General features: G+C 44.0%; 1 protein-coding gene across 1 annotated transcript in view; it reads right to left on the reverse strand.

Moving 5' to 3' along the window:
* Positions 1–16,195, reverse strand: part of LOC311232593 (nidogen-1-like) — a gene marked incomplete at its 5' end in the record, with an annotated part of 86,299 nt that overhangs the window by 54,654 nt on the left and 15,450 nt on the right. Inside the window, 2 exons of the mRNA XM_084319453.1 lie at positions 10,126–10,359; positions 12,868–13,068. Coding sequence (XP_084175579.1) covers positions 10,126–10,359; positions 12,868–13,068 — 435 coding nt within the window. The remainder of the gene's footprint in view (positions 1–10,125; positions 10,360–12,867; positions 13,069–16,195) is intronic.

A 16,195-nucleotide genomic window follows, 5' to 3' on the forward strand; every position in this document is an offset into this window, starting at 1 on the left:
ATGAGGACATACTGTATGTCATACTGTACATAGTCCAACCTGACACCTTTATCTTCAGCAAACAAAGAAAGCTCAGTAGGTATTGACAGGTCTTGAAAGAATAATATTCTATAAACTGTCAACTTGTAATTCCTGGTAAATATCAATTGGAGGGTGTTGCTAATCATTGCATTCTAAAAAATGAGGGGAAAGCATAGAGATGCTGCTAAGATATTTCCAGTAATGTATTGAACTATTTGGTGGACAAATGTGTTCGTGTATACAAAGTGTTATTCAATGTAGAACATTCTTATGAGAAGGAGAAGGAGAAGAAGAATGAGGAGGAGGAGGAGGAGGAGGAGGAGGAGGAGGAGAAGGAGGAGAAGAAGAAGGAGGAGAAGAAGGTTGAAGAAGGAGGAGAGGAAGAATGAGAAGGAGAAGAAGGAGAAGAGAAGGAGGAGAAGAAGGAGGAGAAGAAGAAGGAGAATGAGGAGAAGGAGAAGAAGAACGAGGAGGAGGAGAAGGAGGAGGAGAAGAAGGAGGAGGAGAAGAAGGAGGAGAAGAAGGTTGAAGAAGGAGGAGAGGAAGAAGGAGAAGAAGGAGAAGAAGAAGGAGGAGGAGAAGAAGGAGAATGAGGAGGATAAGAAGGAGGAGAAGGAGAAGAAGGAGGAGGAGAAGGAGAAGGAGAAGAGAAGGAGAAGGAGAAGGAGGAGGAGAAGAAGAAGGAGAAGGAGGAGGAGAAGGAGAATGAGGAGGAGAAGAAGAAGGAGGAGGAGAAGAAGGAGAAGAAGGAGGAGAAGAAGAAGGAAAAAGAAGAATGAGAAGAAGAAGAATGAGAAGAAGAAGAAGAAGAAGAAGAAGAAGAAGAAGAAGAAGAAGAAGAAGAAGAAGAAGAAGAAGAAGAAGAAGAAGAAGAAGAAGAAGAAGAAGAAGAAGAAGAAGAAGAAGAAGAAGAAGAAGAAGAAGAAGGACGAGAAGAAGAAGGAGAAGAAGAAGAAGAAGAAGATGAGGAGAGAAGAAGAAGGAGAAGAAGGAGGAGGAGGAGAAGAAGAAGAAGAGGAAGAAGGAGAAGAGGAGGGAGAAGGAGAAGAAGAAGAGAGAGAAGAAGGAGATGAAGAAGAAGGAGGAGGAGAAGAAGAAGGAGAAGAAGAAGGATGAGGAGAAGAAGAAGAAGGAGAAGAGGAGGAGAAGGAGAAGAAGAAGGAGAAGAAGAAGGAGAAGAAGAAGAAGAAGAAGAAGAAGAAGAAGAAGGAGGAGAAAAAGGAGATGAAGAAGAAGGATAAGAAAAAGAAGGAGAAGAAGAAGGAGGAGGAGAAGAAGGAGAAGGAGAAGGAGAAGGAGAAGGAGAAGGAGAAGAAGAAGAAGAAGAAGAAGAAGAAGAAGAAGAAGGAAGAAGAAGAAGAAGAAGAAGAAGAAGAAGAAGAAGAAGAAGAAGAAGGAGAAGAAGAAGAAGAGGAAGAAGGAGAAGAGGAGGAGAAGGAGAAGAAGAAGGAGAAGAAGGAGAAGAAGAAGGAAGAAGAAGAAGAAGAAGAAGAAGAAGAAGAAGAAGAAGAAGAAGGAGGAGAAAAGGAGATGAAGAAGAAGGATAAGAAAAGAAGGAGAAGAAGAAGGAGGAGGAGAAGAAGAAGAAGAAGAAGAAGAAGAAGAAGAAGAAGAAGAAGAAGAAGAAGAAGAAGAAGAAGAAGAAGAAGAAGAAGAAGAAGAAGAAGAAGAAGAAGAAGAAGAAGAAGAAGAAGAAGAAGAAGAAGGAGAAGAAGAAGAAGAAGAAGAAGAAGAAGAAGAAGAAGAAGAAGAAGAAGAAGAAAGAAGAAGAAGAAGAAGAAGAAGAAGGAGGAGAAGGAGGAGGAAGGAGGAGGAGGAGGAGATGAAGAAGAAGACGAAGAAGGAGGAGAAGGAAGAGAAGGAGAAGAAGAAGGAGAATAAGTAGGAGAGGAAGAAGGAGGAGAAGAAGGAGAAAAAGAAGGAGGAGAAGGAGGAGGAGATGAAGAAGAAGACGACGCCCGTCTTCCTCTCGGGCCATAAAGACAGAATACACCTCGCCCACAGATGTGAACGAGTGTTTCCCAAACAGGCCGAGGGAAGAGTCAACACCGGGAGTCAACAGCGCCTCTCCGCTCTGCAGACACTCGTCCTTCGGGCACGTCTCCCGCCATGTGACGCCCGCCTATCAGACAGCTGCTTATTAGGGAGCGTGTTTGAAGTCTCCGGCCCCCCCCCCCCCCCCCCCCCCCCCCCCAGACCCCACAGCCTCCTCACAGGAAAACTGGCCACAGATGTTCCACTTTTTGCCAATAAACCCCAGCTGAGTCAAGGTTGCTTGCATAACCTGCCCCCTAACCACCCCGTCAACAGCCTCAATCTCCAACCGCCCCCATGTGCCTTCACCCCCCCCCTCGTCCTGTGCCCTCAGCCCCCTCGTCCTGGAGCCTCCACACCCCTCGTCCTGGTGCCATCCTCCCCTGCAGAACTCCAATGAATACAAAAGGGCCTTTTTTCTTTTTTTCTTTTTATTCATTTATTTGAATGAATCAACATTTTCAGTTTCCACGTCAATGTAAATGTGCCAGAATTAGCTAGTGGGCTTGTTTTCGTCCCCGCCTACATTTACCTTTACATTTAGTCATTTAGCTGAACGCTTTTATCCAAAATCGACTTACAAATGGTGAACAACAAGTCAGCAGGAAGGGGTGCAACTCTGGCAGCTAAGGGTCAGTGGCGTTGGTCGTCAAATAGTGTTGAACTTCACTGTTACACTCTGAGTGTATAGCAGTAGACATATTAGCACGATAGGTAGTAGCATAAGGATAGCAACATAGTGGGTAAGGTACATCATAGTGAAAGACAGTAAGAAATAGTGAAAGACAGTAAGAAGGTAGCTAGCATGTCTTTTATGAAACCAGAGTACCCTGGAGGAAACCCACGCAAACACGGGGAGAACATGCAAACTCCACACAGAAAGGCCCCCCCTTGCTGGGGGTCAAACACGGGCAGAACATGCAAACTCCACACAGAAAGGCCTCTCGTCAGGGGTTCGAACCCGGGGGGACCTCTTCGCTGTGAGGCAGCAGTGCTAACCCCTGTGCCACCACGCTGCGGTAGAGTATCATAGACTATCATAGACTATCGTAGACTGCCATAGACTATCATAGACTACCATAGACTACCATAGACTACCGTAGACTACCATAGACTATCATAGACTACCATAGACTACCATAGACTACCGTAGACTACCATAGACTATCATAGACTACCATAGACTACCATAGACTACCGTAGACTACCATAGACTATCATAGACTACCATAGACTACCGTAGACTACCATAGACTATCATAGACTACCATAGACTATCATAGACTACCATATACTATCATAGACTAACATAGACTATCATAGACTACCATAGACTACCATAGACTATCATAGACTACCATAGACTATCATATACTATCATAGACTACCATAGACTACCATAGACTATCATAGACTACCATAGACTATCATAGACTACCATAGACTATCATAGACTACCATAGACTACCATAGACTATCATAGACTACCATAGACTATCATATACTATCATAGACTACCATAGACTACCATAGACTATCATAGACTACCACGGTGATCTCCTTTCGTACGCTGTACAATGGCTGCCCTATCGTTTTGATAGCGTCATGGAAATCAGTGCCTCACGTGTGACAAGAGCATGGATGTTCAGGAAGTTGCACAAGTTAAACACGTTTAATTTCAACGTCTCCGGAATGACCATTCGAACGACGGTAGTAGCAGCACCATCGACCAATCGGGTCTCAGGCAAACCGGACGGCGGCCATCGCTTCGCGCTCTACGGCCTCGGTCCTGGTCGGTAACCCGACACCCCCCTGACATCTCAGGGTTCCTGGAGTTTGCTCTGAACCAGGGGGGAACCGATTTAGTCGAACTAAAGGTTTGAAATCAAAATCAACGTTACGGTGTCAACACGACGACGGCCGAGCGAATGTCGATTCGAAGCGCGGGAGCACTGGCTCTACCGGATCCAGTTCTGGCGGCCCCCCCACCCCCCCGGCCCCCCCACCCCCCCGCCCCACCCCATCCGCCCCCCCCCCCCCCCCTTCTCTTTAACACCTCCCGTCCATCATAGTCATAAATAACCCGCTGTGAATGAAGCAGGGCCTCCCGCTAACCTTCACCCTCCTCCTCCTCCTCAATGGCCTCACTGTGTTCCTAGGAGCACGAGGACGAGGTTCTCGTCTATCTTCCTCTAACCTGACCCCCCGCTGACCCCATGACCCCCGCTGACCCCGCTGACCCCCGCTGACACGAATGCATGTTTGAGACACGTTAGCACATTCCTTCACGTAATACCCTACCCTTACCGTTACCCTTATCTTACTCTCTGAATTGCTTTTATTCTATCAATGTTTTGCTATTTTATGTCTAACTAACCTCTGAAAAGTCCAAATAAAGTATGATATATATTTAGTATTGAATATATAAAGTATGATATATATTTAGTATTGAATATATAAAGTATGAGGGCGGCTGGGTGGCGCAGCGGACATTGCGCTCGTCACCAACGCAAGAGACACCGGTATCGAATCCGGCTGTCAGCGTTGCCTCCGGCTTGGGCCGGCCGTCATACTGACTCAATTGGCAGAGTCAGCGGGAGGGGAGTCGATGGGGTGGTAATCTGGTCGTTGTAAACAGCGACTCCTACAGGTCGGTCAGGGCGCCTGCACAGCAAAGACAGGAAATGGCGAGAGTAGTGTGAGGCCTCCCACACGTTACACCTCGCCAATGAGAGTCCGCGCTGGCAGGTGAAAAGAAGTGACTGGCTGCCTCCACGTGTATCGGAGGGGACACGTGATAGGCCTCTATCCTCCCTACGACCGGCCAGTGGGGGGCACATGCGAGCAACGATCAGGACAGGGGAGGGGAGAATTGGCACGAGAGGAAAATTGGGATGGGAGAAAAATCACAGAAAAAGGAGGAGAAAAAGTAGGTAAAGTAAAAAGAATATATAAAGTATGATATATCTTTAGTATTGAATACATAAAGTATGACATATATTTAGTATATATATATGGAGGATGACCTGACCTGGAGAACCAACGACAAGGCGATCGTGAAGAAGGCACAACAGAGAGTCTACTTCCTGAGAATACTCAGGAATTACCACCTCAGACAAGACCTGCTTTACCGCTGCTCCGTGGAAAGCATCCTCACCTACTGCATCAATGTGTGGTTCCTCAGCTGCACAGCCGCAGAGAGGAAGGCGCTCCAGAGGGTCGTCAACTCGGCCCAAAAAATCATTGGCTGCCCCCTCCCCTCACTGGAAGAACTCTTTAACTCCCGCTGTCTTAAGAAGGCAGTGAAAATACTAAAGGACCCACACCACCCTGGCAACAAACACCTCATACGGCTGCGCTCGGGCAGGCGTTTCAGCGCCATGCCGACTAACAGACTGAAGTTTTTATCCCAGGTACCTAAATTGTACCTCATCCCATTTCTGCTTTGCACTATATAGTACTGTACATTAGTACACTGCATAGTATTGTATATTATATGGTAACTCAGTTACGTCTATTCTGCATCGAACATTGTACATATGTCTATACTGAACACTGTGACCTCATTTTCTACTTCTAAATTACATGCTATACTATGTTATTTGATACTTATCTTGTCTAGCACAGTCTCTGGAGCGTAACAGTAAGAAGCATTTTGTATGAAAGTATTCTGTACTTCTGTATGACAACTATTAAAGAAACTTGAACTTGAAACTTGAACATTATGTGCACTAGACTCAGCTCAATTTTAAAACAACAATCTCCCCTGCAACCCCCCCCCCCCCCCCACGCACACGCACACACTAAGGGATAGTGCAATTATCTTTTATACCCCCCCTGTTTATGTTTATGTTATGTCTATTATGCCTTATTCTTGTTTTTATATTTAATACTGTGTTTAGGACTGTGTTTTTGTGATCTAGGACTGTGTGACGGCTAGCACCCAGGGCTGCATTTAAAATTCCGTTGTAACATTGTAACAATGACAATAAAGATCATTCCATTCTATTCTAAAGTATGATATATATATTTAGTATTGAATACATAAAGTATGATATATATTTAGTATTGAATACATAAAGTAGAATATATATTTAGTATCGAATACATAAATTATGATATATCTTTAGTATTGAATACATAAAGTATGATATATATTTAGTATTGAATACATAAAGTATGATATATCTTTAGTATGATATATCTTTAGTATTGAATATATAAAGTATGATATATTTTTTGCATTGAATACATAAAGTATATATCTTTTTTGTGTCGAGATCATAAACAACATTAAAGTGTTTGTAACTAGTTGTTGAAGAGGTCATTCTTTCCATTATATTCACTGGAGACGCCAGTAGGTCTTCATCATGCATCAACATGCTCGATATTGGCTTTTTTACCGATACCGATATACCGATATTGTCCAACTCTTAATTTCCGATACTGATATCAACCGATATCAACCGATACCGATATATGCAGGGTTTCCCCCCCCCCATAATTTCAGGTAATTAACATTACATATGTCTTGTTGTGGAATTAACATAACATTATGCATACTTTTGACAATAAATAAAATCAGAATTTGTTCTTACTTGCTTGCCTGGGTAAATAAAGGTTATAGAAATGTAAAAAAAAATAGAAAAAAAAATAGTACCCTATACGTCTGGGCAGTTAACAGACTACATTTTATGGACTACATTTTCTGGTATCCCGTTCCCACTTTATCCAACCAGGAAAGAGAACTCTTAACGACAAATATAAGAAATAAAACCCAGTTTTAAGCAAATAATGTGCTTGAAACAAGTAAAATAATCGACCAGTGCAGTAAGCAAATTTGGCCTGGCAAGATATCTTGAAATAAGTAGAAATATCTAGGGTTCTCTCTCCTGATTGGATAAAGTGGGAACGGGATACCAGAATATTTATGTTCTGTTTTCTGCAGAGTGGAGGGACTGAGAGACCCACCATCAGTTATGGCTGTCAGAATGTAAAATAAGTGTCAGAACTAGGGATGTCCCGATCCGATCACGTGATCGGGATCGGCGTCGATCACGTGCTTTTCAGAGGATCGGGGATCGGGAAAAAATTATAATAAAAATCGGCAGTAAAAAAAAGAAAAATTTTATTCAACAAACATGACCATGTCTACGTCTTAAACTCATACGGAGGCCTTAGTTTTGGTTTTAAATTACATATAATATATCATCATTAATGTATTTATTGTCACACAGAGCAGAATAATTGTCCACAACAAACACATTCCCCTTTAATTTACACCGTTGCAACAAACACATTTCCTTTAATTTAGACCGGCTACACGCTACACGCTCCACATCACAACAGTACAACACGTCGCTCCCGAAACACGGTTAATATCCACTGATTTGAGCAGCTAGACTTAATGTCAGAGGTTTGGAACTAAGCATTTTAAAATAGAAAGTCAAGCCAGTTGCAATGTTTGCAAGGAGGACAGGCTGGAGGCGAAGTTTTCAGACTAACTTTTCACCTGGAGGATAACGTGACTGAGGATTATCGTCGGCGTTTCAGACCAGAATGGACCATTACGTAAGTCGAACACTCTATGTATACTAATGTGCAAACATATATTGAAACTTTAAATATTTCTCATATGAAGCAGAAGCACATTTCTCAGGGTGAATGTAATAACAAAAGCCTCCGCGCTCGCGCCCCGGACTATAGGCAACAGAGGGGCTTGTCTCGCTCTGCCAGTTTCTGACAAAAATGCGGCAAAATTGATTACTAATGTGAAAGATCGGATCGGAAACGATCGGATCGATAGATATTTAAAATCACATGATCGGGATCGGATCGGGAGCAAAAAAAGGCGATCGGTCCCTAGTCAGAACACTTATTTTAACAAAAGAAATTGCACTTACAGCGCCTTTAACTAATAAATGTCGCGTGTAGAACGGTTCTCAATATCGCACCCCACCTACCCAACCCCACCCCCCCCCCCCCACCCCACCTCCTCCAATGTACAGTTTCTTCGTCAAATGTATATACTCTTTCTTTCTTTTTTTTTTACTCTTTTTGTATCACAAACAGTACTGTATTTGTAAATCTGGTACAGGTATGTCATAAATGTATAGATGTAGCCGTACTGTCTACCTGTATGTCATGTATGTTATGATGAATTGAAAATGGGGGACCCTGATGTAAACAAGACGAAAGTCTTTCTCTGGTCTGCATCCCCTTAACAATGGTGTGTTTTGAGCTTACTGTATTGTACCCATTCTGCAATCTGTTAATAAAATGTTCAATCAATCAATCAATCAATCAATCAATCAATCTGAGGCCTCGTACCTACGACCGAATCATAGCCCTGCTCATATTCAGTATTCACAGCACTCCCTCTTGCTGTGATATATCGCTTAACCAAATGTGGAACCTTCACAGTACACTGGGGGTGTGCGAGGTTTGAGAATCCTGCAAGCTCACTAACGTTTGCACAACTGGACGCGAACAAAGGAAACCGCCTGAAATGTCAAAAAACGCGGAGGAACACCCCCCTCCCCCCCGGCGTCGTGTGTCGTGTTCTGGGGCCGACGACGCGCTTGAAGCGTGTCATTACTGTCATTACTGTACGCCCTCGCCGGCCCGTCGAGCCACGTCATGTTGCAGAGGACAGGGAGAAATGAATGGAATCCACAGCGCTTCACTTCCAAGGAATACCGGGAACACCTTGAAGGCTCACACTTATTTCTGACCCGTCGTTTTTCTGTGAAGGAAACAGTACTCATACCACCACTGGAAAAAAATCCTGGATGAGCATCAAATAAAAAATGTTTGAAAACCTCAGACGTTATAAAAGTTCCTGTTTTGTATATAAATGCCTGCACAGATTAGCCCCTCCCCCTCTCAAGGAGTTTATCCACGAGAAAAGGAACACTGGATTAGCCACTATGGGTCAAACACCAGAGGGGATTGTGAGGTCCGTTTTAGAAAGACCGCCTTCAGCAAAAATGTTCTATCGATAAAGGGAACGTGGAACATGGAACAGCCTTCCGGTCCCCTTAAGGGAATGTACCACCCTGTCCACCTTTAGGGGCCAACTCAGGAAATGGCTGTCAAATATGCACTCATTAGGGATGTTAGTGATGTTGTACTGACTGAATGTCATGTTACGGGTGGAAATTAGCCCTGTGCTATTCCCGGCATATTTACGTCCTTATCGTGCTGTGATGTTATGCATACACTCATGTAAATGATGTTCATTCATTTGCATTGTCCTTAATAAACAAATCTTGAATCTTAAATCTTAAATGCACGCGTGAGACTAACAGGAAACAAGTCCAAGTTCCATTTGACCGTCGCAGATATTGTTTTGGCTAGCCGCGACCGTTACTTAGGACTTATGCAAGCAGGAAATGTGTTATTTGGGTTGTTATTCCTTTAGCTACACACAGTCCATCTACCGGCAGCCCGGCTTGACGTTAGACACTTGGGGATCAGGCGCAAATGTTCGTAACGTTTTCAAAACTTTGTATAATTGTGCATAAGTCCTCAGAGCCCAGAGAGCAGGATTTATTAATTCCATGACTCCTCCAGGACTTCCAAGACTGAAGGAAGCCTGGACATTCAGCCGATCACACGCTTTTCACCCCACAAAGAAAACATGGGATGACGCAATGGAAATATAGAAAAGAAAATCTATATTTAATCATTTCATTTGAACGATCCGATATCGATTACACAGTTTTTACTTTACTTAAGTATATATTAAAGGTTAAAGTTATGCTAAAGTTATGCTGCTCTGATTAAATGTCATGTTAAAGTGGTATGTGGTCCAGTTATGCTGCTCTGATTAAAGCTCATGCTAAAGTGGTATGTGATGCAGTTATAATGCTTCCATGCTTTCTATGCTAAATCATTTTCTTCAAAGTAACAAGTAACTGGTGGGTTCAGAGAAATGTAGTGGAGTACAAAGTACAAAGTTCCCTCAGATGAAAATACTTGTACTCGTAATACTTAAATATTTAAGTAGAGTACTTAAGTAAAGACGCGTCGCAGCGCTACCAGCGCGGAGGAGGACTCTGTACTCACTGTGGACGGAGCCGACCTTGTTGCTCATGGCATAGCGGATCAGCTGGTTGCTGACGTCGTACATGACGAAGACCTGGTCCACGCTGAGCTGCTGGGTGGGCGGGGCCGCCCTGTAGGCGTCGTCATGGCGACAGCTCTGGAAGGTGATGGTCTGCCGCCACTGGTAGCTCCTGGTCTGGACGCCGCCGTCCGGCAGGCTGATGGTGTAGTCGCGGTTGGAGGACGAGGTGATGACTAGGAGGGGGGGGGGGTGCAAACATCCGTTACAGAAAATAATGATTTCATTTCATTTCAAACCTTTATTTACACTCCAGGACCGTCCGGGTCGTCCCTCTTTATTCATCCTACCAACCCTCCTCCATCCTACCAACCCTTTGTTCCAGTTTTACAGCCTGTAGGATCCCCTGAAAGGTGCTGTAAGTGGTATTCTTTGTTAAAATAAGTGTTAAATAGCTCTACACTCCAACAGCCATCACTGATATAGAGTGTCTGGTCAGTAACATGGGTCTCCCAGTCCTTCCACTCTGCAGTAAACAGCCATCACTAGTATAGAGTGTCTGGTCAGTAACATGGGTCTCCCAGTCCCTCCGCTCTGCTGTAAACAGCCATCACTGATATAGTGTCTGGTCAGTAACATGGGTCTCCCAGTCCCTCCGCTCTGCTGTAAACAGCCATCACTGATATAGAGTGTCTGGTCAGTAACATGGGTCTCCCAGTCCCTCCACTCTGCAGTAAACAGCCATCACTGATATAGTGTCTGGTCAGTAACATGGGTCTCCCAGTCCCTCCGCTCTGCTGTAAACAGCCATCACTGATATAGAGTGTCTGGTCAGTAACATGGGTCTCCCAGTCCCTCCACTCTGCAGTAAACAGACATCACTGATACATAGCGTCTGGTCAGTAACATGGGTCTCCCAGTCCCTCCACTCTGCAGTAAACAGCCATCACTGATATAGAGTGTCTGGTCAGTAACATGGGTCTCCCAGTCCCTCCACTCTGCAGTAAACAGCCATCACTAGTATAGAGTGTCTGGTCAGTAACATGGGTCTCCCAGTCCCTCCCCTCTGCAGTAAACAGCCATCACTGATACAGAGTGTCTGGTCAGTAACATGGGTCTCCCAGTCGCTCCACTCTGCAGTAAACAGTCATCACTGATATAGTGTCTGGTCAGTAACATGGGTCTCCCAGTCCCTCCACTCTGCAGTAAACAGCCATCACTGATATAGAGTGTCTGGTCAGTAACATGGGTCTCCCAGTCCCTCCACTCTGCAGTAAACAGTCATCACTGATATAGAGTGTCTGGTCAGTAACATGGGTCTCCCAGTCCCTCCACTCTGCAGTAAACAGACATCACTGATATAGAATGTCTGGTCAGTAACATGGGTCTCCCAGTCCCTCCCCTCTGCAGTAAACAGCCATCACTGATATAGAGTGTCTGGTCAGTAACATGGGTCTCCCAGTCCCTCCTGCTCCTCTGCAGTAAACAGCCATCACTGATATAGAGCGTCTGGTCAGTAACATGGGTCTCCCAGTCCCTCCGCTCTGCAGTAAACAGCCATCACTGATATAGAGTGTCTGGTCAGTAACATGGGTCTCCCAGTCCCTCCCCTCTGCAGTAAACAGCCATCACTGATATAGAGTGTCTGGTCAGTAACATGGGTCTCCCAGTCCCTCCCCTCTGCAGTAAACAGCCATCACTGATATAGAGTGTCTGGTCAGTAACATGGGTCTCCCAGTCCCTCCCCTCTGCAGTAAACAGCCATCACTGATATAGAGTGTCTGGTCAGTAACATGGGTCTCCCAGTCCCTCCGCTCTGCAGTAAACAGAACATAAATTCTTCTGGTATCCCTCCCCACTTTATCCAATCAGGAGAGAGAACCCTAGATATTATTATCCAATCAGGAGAGAGAACCCCTAGATATTTGTACTTATTTCAGGAAATCTCGCCAAGTCACATTGGCTCACTGCACTGGCAGATTATTTTACCATAATTTACTTTATTACTTATTTTTGTCAGACCTTTTTTTTTCAGTGTGGAGTTCTCTCTCCTGATTGGATAAAGTGTATTTTGTGTTTACTGCAAAGTGGAGGGACTGGGAGACCCATGTTACTGACCAGACACTCTATATCAGTGATGGCTGTTTACTGCAGAGCTGAGGGACTGGGAGACCCATGTTACTGACCAGACACTCTATATCAGTGATGGCTGTTTACTGCAGAGCGGAGGGACTGGGAGACCCATGTTACTGACCAGACACTCTATATCAGTGATGGCTGTTTACTGCAGAGTGGAGGGACTGGGAGACCCATGTTACTGACCAGACACTCTATATCAGTGATGGCTGTTTACTGCAGAGCTGAGGGACTGGGAGACCCATGTTACTGACCAGACACTCCATATATCAATGATGTCTGTGGGAATGTAGAGCTATTATGTTAACATGTAGACCACTTACAACAAAGAAAATACCACGTACAGCTCCGTTAACCCTTTCACTGCCGCACGACAAAGGGTTAACACTTTCGCTACCACACTACGGAAGGTTAACCCTTTCACTACCACACTACAGACGGTTAACCCTTTCACTGCCGCACGACAAAGGGTTAACCCTTTCGCTACCACGCTACGGAAGGTTAACCCTTTACTATGACACTAGACGGTTAACCATCTGTAGTGTGGTAGTAAAGGGCCCCACACACGGGCCTCTGAGTGCCCCCCCCCCCCCCCCGCGGCTGCTTACGGTCAGTGCTGTACTGGTAGATCTCCTTGTAGGGGTCGATCTGGACGCTGGCTCCCCGCGGCACCTCCGGCAGACTTCCCTCCAGCTCGGTGCTCACCACCAGGTGGTCGTGCTCGTCGATGCCCTGGAACTGCTGCTTGATGGTGAGCCGCTCGCCGCCGGGCTGGAAGATCACCTCGGCCTGTCTGGAGAACACGCCGCCTGGGGCGGGGGAGGGGGGAGGGGGGAGAGGGAGAGGGAGGGGGAGAGGGGGGCGGGGGAGGGGGGAGGTCTTTAGTTATATACTCAGTCTGGTCTTTAGTTATATACATAGTCTAGTCTTTAGTTATATACATAGTCTAGTCTTTAGTTATATACATAGTCTAGTCTTTAGTTATATACATAGTCTAGTCTTTAGTTATATACATAGTCTGGTCTTTAGTTATATACATAGTATGGTCTTTAGTTATATACATAGTCTAGTCTTTAGTTATATACATAGTCTAGTCTTTAGTTATATACATAGTCTGGTCTTTAGTTATATACATAGTCTGGTCTTTAGTTATATACATAGTCTGGTCTTTAGTTATATACATAGTCTGGTCTTTAGTTATATACATAGTCTGGTCTTTGTTGAACGCGCTGCCTGCAGCGGGGGATGGGGAGGTGGAAGGAAGGAGGAACGACTGTTTAGTTTTAGTCGACTAACAGCAGCAGGATATGGAGGAAGAACTCGTCTTAACTTGGATTAAACTCCAGACAACTCGGTTTATTATGTATTTGTCGCTCAAAAAACAAAACCTGCACGGACTACAACATATGACGTATATCATGCCAGTTAGGGCACCTTGTGTATACTGTTTACTTTTACTCTTACTCATAGTATACGTTCAGATACAAATTCTTTATTGCCTATATTTATTGTAATGTATAATATAACCGATATGGCATAATCTGCATATTTGTTTACTTTCCCATATTTTTATATTGAGAGTTAATTATATTATTACACTGTTTATTTTTTTTACCCCTCGTATTTTTATATTCAGATCTAAACGTATTGCCTATATTTATGTCTTTCTACTATTACCCTGCCCATACCTGTACCTCACCCTCCCCCCCGCCACCATGCCGCTATAACGCCCGAATTTCCCCCAAGGGGATCAATAAAGGGATATCTTATCTTTAACCCTTTCACTGCGACAATACAGAAGGTTAACCCTTTCACTGCCACACAACAAAGGGTTAACCCTTTCACTACCACACTACACTACCAAACCGTCTGTAGTGGTGTGATAGTAAAGGGTTAACCCTTCTGTAGTGGGTGGCAGTGAAAGGGTTAAGAATTCAGTACGCCTTCACTTGGATTCAATTCCAGACGACCCCCGTTTATTATTGACTCGCGAGCCACGGGGCCTGATTGTAATAACATCTGATCAAAGCCGCTCAAAAGTGACTGACCGCGGGTCTCACCTCACGGCCGGGGGAAGGTGAAACCACCCGCTCATTAACCCTTTCACCGCCGCACTACCAAAACGGTTAACCCTTTCACTGCCACGCGACCGCCGGTTAACCCTTTCACGACCGTCGGTTGTGTGATAGTAAAGGGTTAACCTTCTGTCGTGTGGCAGTGAAAGGGTTAAAAACCGCTGCCCAGAGGCTCCGCCCCCTCAGCCGGTTTAAGTGACACTTCAAACGAGGGGCTGTAGGGAGGGATCTCTGGCCAGCTGGAAGCAATGACTTGGAACAACATTTCAAGGCCTCAGATCACAGACTTGGGAGCCGGGAGCCGGGAGCAGGGAACTCATAACAACTCTCCCCCCCCTCGTCCATGAAGCGGTGACACAAATCCTATCCCGAGCAAACGTCAAAAAACATGTTTTTCTTTTTTTTTTTACATAAAATAACAAATAAAAAGGATTTACGCGCTTGATATTTATTTGAGGGAACTTTCGATAGAGAACCTCCATCGAGAAGCAATGAGACGAACCCCGCAGTTTAATATTAAAGTTCATGTTGAAACTATATCCATCAACATGCCATTGCTCTGGTTAATTCTTCTCTTTTGCTCATTTTAACACATTCCTGGCCAACCACGTATATATATACTAGTGGTGGGGGGAAATATCGATACGTAGTAGTAGTCTTTTCTACTAACCTGAACCTAGGGCTTCACCCGATCGCATTGAATAGTTTTCGGGACCCCCGATTCATTATGCTGTGGTGGGTTATGTCGTGGGCCAAATGGACATTATGATCTACCAGATGGCAATCAAATAATTGGAATATTCTTTTTGGAATCCCACGGCCACAGGTAAGGACAATTTAACGTCAATTTCAGCTTGATCATGCAAGGATTTCATAGCCATCCCCCTGATCAGCGTATGTTGTGGTAATAACGAATGCCGTTATTGGCAATCAATTAATCAGAAACTACCCCCCCCCCCCCTTTCATGCATTCATGATGAAACATAATACCTATCATATGAATTAGATTTTTTAATTGTAGCGTGTGTAGGGACAAAACACCAATGGATTTGGTATCGTACCTTATGGTATTGTATGGTATCTTATGGTATGGTATGGTATCTTATGGTATCATATCTTATGGTATGGTATCTTATGGTATGGTATGGTATGGTATGATATGATATGATAAGGTATGATATTGTATGGTATGGTATCTTATGGTATTGTATCATATCATATGGTATGGTATGATATCTTATGGTATGGTATCTTATGGTATGGTATGGTATGGTATGATATGATAAGGTATGATATTGTATGGTATTGTATCATATGGTATGGTATGGTATGGTATGATATGGTATGGTATCTTATGGTATGGTATGGTATGATAAGGTATGGTATCTTATGGTATGGTATCTTATGGTATGGTATGGTATCTTATGGTATGGTATCTTATGGTATGGTATGGTATCTTATGGTATTGTATCATATCATATGGTATGGTATGATATCTTATGGTATGGTATCTTATGGTATGGTATGATATGATAAGGTATGGTATGGTATGGTATTGTATGGTATGGTATCGTATGGTATTGTATCGTATCTTATGGTATGGTATGATATCTTATGGTATGGTATCTTATGGTATGGTATGGTATGGTATGATATGGTATGGTATCTTATGGTATGGTATGGTATGGTATGGTATGATATGGTATGATATGGTATGATATGGTATGATATGGTATGGTATGGTATGATATGGTATCTTATGGTATGGTATGATATGGTATGGTATCTTATGGTATGGTATGATATGGTATCGTATCTTATGGTATGGTATGGTATGATATGATATGGTATGGTATGGTAT

This window comes from Notolepis coatsorum (genome assembly GCF_963971535.1).
Source record: "Notolepis coatsorum genome assembly, chromosome: 7".
Taxonomy (NCBI): Eukaryota; Metazoa; Chordata; class Actinopteri; order Aulopiformes; family Paralepididae; genus Notolepis; species Notolepis coatsorum.